The sequence below is a fragment of the Buteo buteo genome, chromosome 21 (assembly GCF_964188355.1).
Source record: "Buteo buteo chromosome 21, bButBut1.hap1.1, whole genome shotgun sequence".
In the NCBI taxonomy this organism is placed as follows: Eukaryota; Metazoa; Chordata; class Aves; order Accipitriformes; family Accipitridae; genus Buteo; species Buteo buteo.
The window spans coordinates 21707829-21718424 of NC_134191.1; the positions used below are offsets into that span (position 1 = coordinate 21707829).

Sequence of the window (10596 nt, forward strand, 5' to 3'; positions counted from 1 at the left end):
CTCGGCCACCTGCCGCCCGCTCTGAGGTGGCCACCGCCTCACCGGGGTGGCTGCGAAGTGCCGAGGCGGGGGCCCGAGCCCTCGGCACCCACCTCACCGGGGCGGCTGAGGGAGCTGGGGCTGTTTCGTCTAGAGAAGAGGAGGCTGAGGGGAGACCTTGTCGCTCTCTACAACTACCTGAAGGGGGGTTGTGGTGAGGTGGGTGCTGGTCTCTTCTGTCAGGTGGCTGGAGATAGGACGAGAGGCAATGGCCTCAAGTTGCGGCAAGGGAGATTGCGGTCAGATGTGAGGAAACATTTCTTTACTGAGAGGGTTGTCGGACATTGGAACAGGCTGCCCAGGGAAGTGGTTGAGTCACCATCCCTGGAGGTATTCAAAAAGCGAGTAGATGGGGGTGCTTCAGGACATGGTTTCATGGGCATGGTTGATGGTTGGACTTGAGGATCTTGAAGCTCTTTTCCAACCCAAAGGATTCTATGATTCTTTGATTCAGCCTTCCAGCTCTGCGCCAACTTCCGCGGAGCTGATCAGCCGTCACTCTGCAACCACATCTCTTCTCCTTCCTGCACTAGAAAGGTACTTGCTGGTCTCCAACGGGAGGGAAGTCCTTTTGGATGACTGACATTTCCCAGGCCCCCTGTTACCTTGCCGTAGAGCACGTGTGGGTTTTTTGCTCTAAAGGGTGTCTGACGGGACTCAAGCCCTGAGTAACAGGTACTGCCCTGGCTCTCCTGAGCTCTGAGGAGCGCGTTCCTGACCAGGTGTTTGCAGTCTCTCTTAAAAAGGATTTCTTGGCTTGTTCTGCAAGAAGGAAGCCTTCAGCTGGTGCAGCAGCAGTCACGTCGGAGAACAGGACCCGGAGCTGGGGAACGGGAATGGCCTTTGGCTACTGTAGAAACACAAGCTGCAGAATTCTTCATGTCACAAAGACAGTCGTGACACCGACCTCAACTTTCCAGGGAAAGGAGCTTTGCCACTTTGCCCCAATTCTCACTCACCTGGGCAATGAGGATGGGAAATGGGTTATAGGCTTGTCGAGAAGGAGGCAGAGTTGAAGCGTGTCAAAAGTCGCTGGGGCCGGGGCGCGTGATTTTGGGGGGCGAGCCGTGAGGGCCTGTCATGACCCAGACTGGACAGACCAGGGAGTCGTGTTGAATTCGAAATTCCCTCGGGCTAAATGAAGGTGAAACGACACCAAACGATCGGTTGAAGATTTTATTCATGACAGAAGCCAACTGAACTGGGGAGGCGTGGTAGTAGGTGGCAGGGTTTCTCACAACAGGAACTGGCATAAGACTACTTCTGTAAACCGTGTAACCATATACATCAACTGAGGGAATAAGGAGATCCCTCCCGTTGAGTCAGGAGGTTCAGAGCAGACCCCCTCGCTTTCCAGACTCCTCCTCAGAGAAGGGTCTAGGGGCGGCAGGCGTTCTTTATTGCAGCACTGGATGCACAGGGGATCGTTCCGCCTATCATGCACACCAATTCTTTCAACAGTTGAGATTATATACAAAATGAATATACATATTCATGATTTTTCCTGGAAGTAATTAACATATTAATCTGAATTCCAGGATATCGATGATATTTGTAAATGCCCTCGGTGCAGGCGCCGTCGAGATATTTGGTGGTCTTCAGGGGTCCTCTGGTGGTCTTTGTTAATCTTCCTGGCTTGTCTGCTAGTTCATTCTCTTCTAGTGATTCTGCACAGTGGGACACTTTACATGTTTTGATACAACTTATCCTGAAGAATGTTCATTAGTAACTCTAATATCTATCTTTTCTTGATTTTCATTCTTTTAACACAAGCCACATATTGATGCTTTTAAGCTCAATTATCTAAAAGGGCCTAAGGTTCTCATCTTCCCAGGGAATTGCAAGGTCAACCAAAAGCAATTTCCTCTGCTATCTATCTTACACATTTTGCAACATACAGGTTTTCTTATCCACCACTAGTCAGCAAAGCAAGGACACTCTGTTCTTCTCGCAACACAAGATGTAAAGCATCTTGTATCAACACCCTCCTTTTCATATCTGGGTCAGTACTGTACTTGCACATTGACCCAGCCCCAGTTGAGAGCAGAAATTGTTGTTACTAATCCTGGGTGCCAGAGTGCTGTCTCTGCTCTCTCCTCCCTGGTATGACCCGAGTGCACGACTGCCCTGCCTGCGCCTGCCTTGGTGACATCCAGCCCAGGAACTTCCTGAACAAGACAAAAATTCCTCCCTTGTACTCCAAGGCTCTGATCCTGGGATTTGCCTTGCACAACTCTCCTTGGGTTTTAAACCCCACCATTCACTGTAGCCACGTGACACCAGCCTTCTGTGGAAGAGCTCACGTACCTGTGGTTCCAAGTTCCTGTGACTCTGTCTCAAATATTTGCTCCAGAATGCCACGAGAGGCCACATCAAGCCTCTCATCTAGCTGGGCCTGTTCCTGGAGGAAAACACAGGTGGCAGGATTTGACCATCCTCTCCAGCGCTGAGGCAGGCACTGGGAAAGCACAGTGCTTGCCCCTGCATCAGCACCTTCATCTCACTCAAAGGTGGGGATACAGCACTGACCTTCCGGCACCAGGAATTGTCGTCTTTGTATCAGCCCTTCGGAAGCCCTGCCAAAGCATCTCCCAAATTCCCTGCTGGCAGGAGGCTCTCCTGTAAACCCCTGCAGTCCGAGCCTCCTCCAGACTTCTGCACCCCTGGGATGGATGCTCCTCCTGGCACCGGAGGACCGGGCCACTCTCCTACGCAGAGGCAGAGCTCCCTGGCACACTTCTACACACAACCATCGCCGCCTCGTGCCCTGCCTCTCTCGGCAAAGAAGCACCTCTAAGACGGGAGGACATGCTTCAGGCCCGTTCGTTGCCGTCACTCTCACTCCTCTCGGTATCTACAGACTCCCGAGGGGTGCTTGGGCTCCTCTTTCATTAGGACATAAGCAGAGGCTTTGCCTATGTCTCAGGACGACGGGTGACGCCATCCAGGCCCCAAAGCCGCCTGCTGCGGGTCCTATACTGCGCGGCGGCGACTGGTGGAACGACCGACTGTCACTCCCTGCTGTACCACTCAGGGCTGGGCTCACACCACCAGATCCCACAGCTCCAGCTTCCCACCTGGCTCCCGCTTCCCAGATTGCCTTCATTGCAAGGCTGCCGTGCAGTCTGATGGAGCGAGCGAGTATTGCGCGTGCTTTTGAACCCCCCCCGGCAGGCAGGATGCCTTGGCATGGGCTGCGTCAAACAGCCGTGCTCCTGGGATGCAGCCGTCGCCTTGGGCTGCAGGTTCCTCTCTTGCTGCTCTCCCTGATGATCCGCACCCCGGCTACGAACCTCTCCGCTCGTGTGCCGGTGGTAGTTGACCAGCACCTTCACCTTCCTCGCCCTCGCGCACCCCCCCTCGCCACAGCTGAAGGTGAACAGACCAGACCTTTGGGGGTATGTTGTTTTACTGCAGAGACAGTAGAGGAGTTGTGTAGAGGGAATGGCGGAGTCCAAAAGTGGGAGCAGGGGCCTGGGGCTTGATCAGCGTCACCTGGAAGGGGAAAAGCGAGAAGAAAAAAAGGTGACCGTGGTGCCTTGTTCGCAAGAAGACTTTTGTCTTCGGCGAAGGCCGTCTGGCATAACAAGTTGATGGCCGTGCATTTGCCGTTTGCCGTGCATTGCTGTGTGCGTGCCCGGGCACTTTCAGCTAACTCCCCCTGTGCCAGTGGCACACTTGCTGGAAACCTCCTGTGTGATCAGGACATCTCTAATGGTCTGCTGCTGTTACTGATTGGCATTTCTCCCTTTTTGGAGAGGCATATAAAGGCAAGAGAAAAAAAAAGGGGCTAGGGGCAGGTAAAATCCATCCCTCGAGTGTTTTCAGAAGGCTGCTCAAAGCAAAGAGCTTCGGTTTGACACAAAATGGAGCGACGTGCCCACTCCGTCTGGCAGGGCAAGCTCATGGCTGGAGCTGAGCTGGCACTGGCACTTGCTCCAAGTCCAGAGCCCTTCTAGCTCCAGCCAGACTTTGCTAGATGCCCCTGCCCTCCCAGGTGATCCCCCCTGCATGAGAAGGGTCTGCCCTTGGCTCTGCTTGTGCCTTCTGCAGCAGTGTGTCCTCCTGAAGAGCTTGTAATGTGCGAGCACGTGTCAGCATTGAGCACCTGAGCTAGTGCAGAGGCAAAGATGTGTTCTTTGGCCTCACTCTGCTCGGCTTTGGGCCAAGGCAAGGGAGCAGGCCTGCTGTCCTGCGGTTTGTCACTCCAGTAAGGTGGTCTGGAGTTCTGAGAAGCCCCGTTGGAAGGGGGAGATGCTTAAGGGCTGGTTGTTGCAAAGCAGGGGAGGAGATTTGGGCAGCTGCCTTACCTTTCCCGGGCAGTAGTCTGCCGGTCCTGGCTTCACTGTTTTGTCACCTCCAATTCCACTTTTGCTTCCCATCGTGTACATGGGAGCCCTTTTTTTGTAGGTGTCCACTTCCACCTTGGGGAATGCAGCAGGACCTGGCGTCTGTAAGAGAGGCAGGGAGGTTGTTGGGTACAAAAGGCAGCAAACAAGAACAACAAAAGTTGATTCTTGCCGGGTGCCCACGCGGGCTGCGCTAGTTGAGCTGGCTGGCCAGAGAAGTGGCGTGAGAGGCACGGAGCGATTGGAACAAGGGCCCCTCCTGTTCCCCTGCAGAGAGGCAGATTTCGCAGAGGAGAGGGAGATTCCCATTAGTGCCGATGAGTTTTGCCCCACCAAAACTGTTAGTGTTGGAAAGCGAGGGACTGCGGGTGTCGGCGTTGCTGTTGGCAGCAGGAGAGCCACGGGACCCACGGCTTCTTGGGGTTTGCTGCTGGTGCAGGGAAGTGGGCGTGAAGAGAGGCTGCAGCCGGCGTCGGAGCCCTCCGGCCCTGAGGAGAGCAGCTGCGAGACAGCAGAGAAGCGTAGCTCACCTTGGCGAGGTCTTCAGCAAAGCCGTTGTGCTTCCTCTTCCCTTTCATGGAGTAGCAGGGGCTGGCGTGGGTGTAGGCTGTGTTGGGTCCCACCAGCCTGGGCAGGGTGTAGGTGCCAGGACCTGGAAGGGGAATGGGAAGAGAGCGTGTGTGAGTCCGGCAGGGAGAGGAGCAGCGCCTGGGTGGGAGAGAAGCAGCCTGCCAAGCCTGCTGCGAGGAGCTTGAAGGATGTCTCGCCCCTCTCCCAACGCCTCCGTCTTTTGTCGCACGTGGCGTGTGTCGGCAGCTCCAAGCCCGAGTTGCCGGTTCTTTTGTGGGATGGGAGAAGCTGGTGCTCCGGGACATCAAGCAAGCTCGTCAAGAGACCCTTGCGCCCTGCTGTGTAGGCTTTTCGCTAGGCCTGTCAAAAAAGCTGCCCGGCAGGTTTTCCCTGGAGGACACGCGGGCTGCAAGCGTGTGTATTTCCCCGAGTTCCCTTACCTGGAGTTTCATCGGTTTTGACGGCCTTGTGCCGGAAGGCCATGGACGGCGCCGGCGCGCATTTGTAGAGGTGTTGGTTGGCCTTGTCGGTGGAGTAGTCACCTAGGGAGAAGCAGAGAAAAGCAGGGAAGCCGGGCTCTCTTCCTCAAGCCAAAGAGGAAAGGTCAGGAGGAGGTGCTCAGCCACGTTTGCCTTCTGCCTGGAAACCTCTGAAGCTCCTTCGGGACGCGAGCTGATGGTTTTGTGCCCCGGTAGCACAGGGCAAAAAGGCAGGCGTGCTGCTTGTGTCGCCTGGAAGAAGTGCTGGCGAAACGGTACTCACTTGGTCCAGGGGTGACCTCGGTCGTTATCTTGGGAAGTCCGCCCATGTGCTGTGCCGGAGCCACGTACTTCCCGTTCCTGGTGATGGAGGGCTGGACGTAGTACCGAGGGCCCGGAGAGCAACTGTCTGCGCCGGGAGGTTTGGCCCTTTGGAAAGTGTACGCTGGGGCTTTGGTTTTGGTGGGATTGTGAACCAGGTAACCTAGGAAGAAAAGCCTGTGAAAGGACGCCTGCCTGCAACTCCATATTTAAAGCTACTTTCTAAGTGGAGTAGCTGGAGTTGCTGGCCACAAGAATTTCCCTTCCTGTGTGGTTTTTGTCCTCCAAGAATGATACCGGCAGGCCAATACAATGGTACAATGACTTCCGGCAAGAACAGTGTAGGCACTGTGCAAGTAATCAGAATACCACCAAAATGCAATTGTTATGAAGTATTAAATCCCCAAACCGTTGCTATGCTAACTAAAAGCAAATGTAAAGATCGCCTCTGTCACGTTTTGCTTTCCCGCAGCCCCAGTGGGAAAGAAATTGAAACCTTACTGTTATTATGGAGGAGGAGAAGAAGAAGGAAGGACCATAGCCTCATTTGTAGAGTCTAAATCCGAATTTATACACTCCAAAGCCTTATTTTTACTTTCCAAACTCTTAGTTTTGCCTTCCAAAGCCTCATTTTAGTTTCCAACACCTTCACTTTTAGGGTGCAGAGGCTCAGTGTTAGTTTGCATAGTCTCATTTTCAGGGTCCAAAGCCTCTTTTTTAGCATCCAGACAGGGATTTTCAGGGTGCAAGCTGCATCTGGAGTGTCCAAACCCTCATTCGGAGGGTCCAAAGCCCACTTTTAGAGCTCAAAGCCTCAGGCTTAGGTCCCAAAGCCTCAGGCTTAGGGTCCAAAGCTTTGATTCGAGGATTGAAAGACTTCAATTGTAGGGTGCCAACCCTCATTTTAAGGTACAAACTCCTCACTTAGGGCTCAAAGCCTCATTTCCTTAATGTCCGAGGCATATAATGAGCATCCAAAGACCCAGCTGTAGGGTCCAAAGCCCCGTTTTGGGGCCCCAAGTCTGGAGAAAAGGAGGCTGAGGGGAGACCTTATCGCTCTCTACAGCTACCTGAAAGGAGGTTGTAGTGAGGTGGGTGCTGGTCTCTTCCATCAAGTCACTTGCGATAGGACAAGAGGAAACTTGTCCACCGGACAAGCCCACCAGGACTGGACCCCTCGGCTGACCGGACACCTCGGCTCACTGAACCAACGCTGGACCCAGGACCGGTGAAATCTTTCTCTCTTCCTTTTTCTCTCTCTGTCTTCTTCTCTCTTTCCTTTGCCACAATTCCTACACCTCATCCGTTTCAAAAGAGAAACCGTTGACCAAGTCTGAGACTAAGAGTGGGTCCAGCCGCCCCTGGGCCCTTCTCTGAGGAGGAGTCTGGAAAGCGAGGGGGTCTGCTCTGAACCTCCTGACTCAACGGGAGGGATCTCCTTATTCCCTCAGTTGATGTATATGGTTACACGGTTTACAGAAGTAGTCTTATGCCAGTTCCTGTTGTGAGAAACCCTGCCACCTACTACCACGCCTCCCCAGTTCAGTTGGCTTCTGTCATGAATAAAATCTTCAACCGATCGTTTGGTGTCGTTTCACCTTCATTTAGCCCGAGGGAATTTCGAATTCAACACGACTCCCTGGTCTGTCCAGTCTGGGTCGTTACATTTTTTGGCGTAGTCAGCAGGATTCCCTCGCTGTTGCTAAAGCGATCTTTGGGACCAGGTCCTTACTGTGACCCCTCTCTGAGAGGAGTCATACACAAGGGGAAATAGTCCTCAGAGGACTTAATAATCTGATTTTGTCGTGGTCTCCCTGGGAGATCCCACCATAGAGATAGTCCTCAGAGGACTACTAAAGTATCTGATCCCTGTACTTGTGTGTTCATTATGGCTTCCCTGGGAAGTCAGACTGTAGGCTGTACCCCTCTCCTGAAGGGATTAGAGGGCTACAATGCTCGACCCTCTCCCCTTGGTATGACTTGGGCCCGTAACAATTGGCATGCTCCGCAAGCTGTAGCCGATAGAATTCTCGTTTTGGCTGAAGAATGAAGGTTGAGGCAAGGGAAAGGGAAGGCGTTGGTTTGCGGAGTTTTAGGAGCCGCTTTGGTGGCAGCACAACAGGACAAATGCGTAACCCGACAAGCAGAAGGGAAGATGATTAAATCCCCTCAAGACTTTGTGAAAGCTTTGCAGGAGCAACCAGAAAATGAGATAAGGAGCCTTTCTGACCGACTGACCACTGAGCGAATGACTAACCAGAGACTACATACTGCTTTGACTGAGGCTCTGGAGCGGGAAACAGTATTAAGAGAGCAATTAGATGAAACCCGCTCCCAGATCACTGTAGAAAATGTGGGTGCAGACTCTGATGGGGAATAGGAATCAAAATCATACTGGTGGACCTCCCAACAGTGGGAGAGGTGCCTTTAACCCTTAAAACTCCACTGAACACCTATTCATGGGCAGCTGCTGATACACATGGAAAAGACCACCAAATCCACACGCGATGGATAATACTCTCGTTTTAATCTGTGTATGTTTTATATTTGCATTTTGTAGAACCAAAGAGAAATGGAGAAAGACGGCAAGGGACCTGCTTTGGTCCTAACTATATTAATTGTTATTTGTGTTATCAGTTTATTGTTATTTGTAATTTTTGCCTGTTATTATAGGGAAAGATGCTTTGGGGAGCCTTCTCCCTCATCCTGATCCTTTCTGCTGGAGGACAGGGGAAAGATTCTCCAGATTTAGCTTGGAAGTTGATTCAAGGTTTCCTGCACCTCTGAAATGACACCAGTTGAGGTGTTTGTACAAAAGAATTCAATTCGACCTCATTAATCTAAATATCACCAATCTTGTGAAACCCAAATTGCTCCTGGAACAACGCTTCCAGGGCACCTCTCGTGGCTACTATTCAAAGATTTATCTTCTTCTCTGAGGAGGGAACCTTGAATCTTGTGATGTTGTTAAAAAGAACACGGGGTACATGGGATGTTAAATTTCACCGACGGAGAATGCTGTCTCACCATACGCAACGCAACAACCTCCTCAGAAGAAGCATGAAAGAAGATGAGAGAAGTTACAAGACAAGACTGGAAAACTTTTCCAAGCAATGCAACCAAGAGACTGGCTTAACAGAGGATCATTGCTGACCTCTCTCCTAACGTCCTTGGGACTCACAGCGTGGGGAAAATAGCTTGTTAGGATTGGACTCATGTTGTTATGTGGATTTTTTTGTTCTTAATGGTTGGCTTTACAGTTGTTACACTGTTCAAAGTTTATACTGTTTTGTACTGTTTGAAGGTTTGTACACGTTCTCTCTCTCTCTCCCTCTCTCTCTCTCCTTTTCTTGCCTTCTCCTTTCTTTATATCTAAATCACCAGCATGGGAGAAGACTGTGGAGAATCCAGGAAGATAATATAGACAATGTTTGAGCCACGGAGTGGTGCGAGAGACTGAAAGAGTTAATGTCTCAAACATTGTGGTGGGGCAAGTTCTGCTTAAAGACAAACCCTGCACAGCAAGGAACCAAGGTGAAAAGCCCATCAGCTCAGACATCAGCAACAGGAGGGGGAGGGCGTGCTGGAGGGTGCGCAGCTCCCTCTTCCGATGAGCTCTTCTGATACAAAGGTCAAACAATGGCCGTGTCTGCAGGGAAGGAGAAGTTACTCCACAAACGACCCCCAAGCCCAAAGGCTCACAGCCTGCTCACTAACCTGACGAGTTCGGGTGACCACCCGAAGGAGGGGCAAGGCTGATAAAAGGACACAAACTGAAGCCCCGGGTGCGCAAGCCCACCGGGACTGGACCCCTCGGCTGACCGGACACCTCGGCTGACTGAACCAACGCTGGACCCAGGACCGGTGAAATCTTTCTCTCTTCCTTTTTCTCTCTCTGTCTTCTTCTCTCTTTCCTTTGCCACAATCCCTACACCTCATCCGTTTCAAAAGAGAAACCGTTGACCAAGTCTGAGACTAAGAGTGGGTCCAGCCGCCCCTGGGCCCTTCTCTGAGGAGGAGTCTGGAAAGCGAGGGGGTCTGCTCTGAACCTCCTGACTCAACGGGAGGGATCTCCTTATTCCCTCAGTTGATGTATATGGTTACACGGTTTACAGAAGTAGTCTTATGCCAGTTCCTGTTGTGAGAAACCCTGCCACCTACTACCACGCCTCCCCAGTTCAGTTGGCTTCTGTCATGAATAAAATCTTCAACCGATCGTTTGGTGTCGTTTCACCTTCATTTAGCCCGAGGGAATTTCGAATTCAACACGACTCCCTGGTCTGTCCAGTCTGGGTCATGACAGGCCCTCACGGCTCGCCCCCCAAAATCACGCACCCCGGCCCCAGCGACTTTTGACACGCTTCAACTCTGCCTCCTTCTCGACAAGCCTATAACCCATTTCCCATCCTCATTGCCCAGGTGAGTGAGAATTGGGGCAAAGTGGCAAAGCTCCTTTCCCTGGAAAGTTGAGGTCGGTGTCACGACTGTCTTTGTGACATGAAGAATTCTGCAGCTTGTGTTTCTACAGTAGCCAAAGGCCATTCCCGTTCCCCAGCTCCGGGTCCTGTTCTCTGACGTGATTGCTGCTGCACCAGCTGAAGGCTTCCTTCTTGCAGAACAAGCCAAGAAATCCTTTTTAAGAGAGACTGCAAACACCTGGTCAGGAACGTGCTCCTCAGAGCTCAGGAGAGCCAGAGCAGTACCTGTTACTCAGGGCTTGAGTCCCGTCAGACGCCCTTTAGAGCAAAAAACCCACACGTGCTCTACGGCAAGGTAACAGGGGGCCTGGGAAATGTCAGTCATCCAAAAGGACTTCCCTCCCGTTGGAGACCAGCAAG

At 52.2% G+C, this 10596-nt stretch overlaps 1 protein-coding gene across 3 annotated transcripts; it reads right to left on the reverse strand.

Annotated features, from left to right (window-relative positions):
• Positions 1–2318: 2318 nt before the first annotated feature.
• Positions 2319–6882, reverse strand: LOC142042611 (ciliary microtubule associated protein 1A-like). 3 transcript variants are annotated; one of them, XM_075052713.1, is made up of 7 exons: positions 6829–6882; positions 5721–5921; positions 5399–5500; positions 4919–5040; positions 4350–4490; positions 2569–3534; positions 2319–2440 (listed from the first exon to the last, which is right to left on the reverse strand). In XM_075052713.1, exons 2-6 carry the CDS (start codon positions 5764–5766, stop codon positions 3448–3450), a joined length of 498 nt encoding a protein of 165 aa, XP_074908814.1. In that variant the 5' UTR covers positions 5767–5921; positions 6829–6882; the 3' UTR covers positions 2319–2440; positions 2569–3447. The 3 variants fall into 3 exon arrangements, with proteins under 3 accessions (XP_074908814.1, XP_074908815.1, XP_074908813.1); XM_075052714.1 differs by lacking the exon at positions 6829–6882 and having other exon boundaries at positions 2569–2639; positions 3430–3534; positions 5721–6005; XM_075052712.1 differs by lacking the exon at positions 6829–6882 and having other exon boundaries at positions 5721–6004.
• Between the last annotated feature and the right edge of the window lie 3714 nt (positions 6883–10596).

Excerpts from the sequence above, each read along its gene's own strand:
- LOC142042611 (XM_075052713.1), bottom strand. The coding sequence starts at position 5,766 with ATGGGCGGACTTCCCAAGATAACGACCGAGGTCACCCCTGGACCAA. Across the intron at positions 4,491-4,918 it reads TTGCTGAAGACCTCGCCAAG|ACGCCAGGTCCTGCTGCATT; the intron begins GTGAGCTACGCT and ends CCTCTCTTACAG. Across the intron at positions 3,535-4,349 it reads CAGACTACTGCCCGGGAAAG|GTGACGCTGATCAAGCCCCA; the intron begins GTAAGGCAGCTG and ends TTCCCCTTCCAG.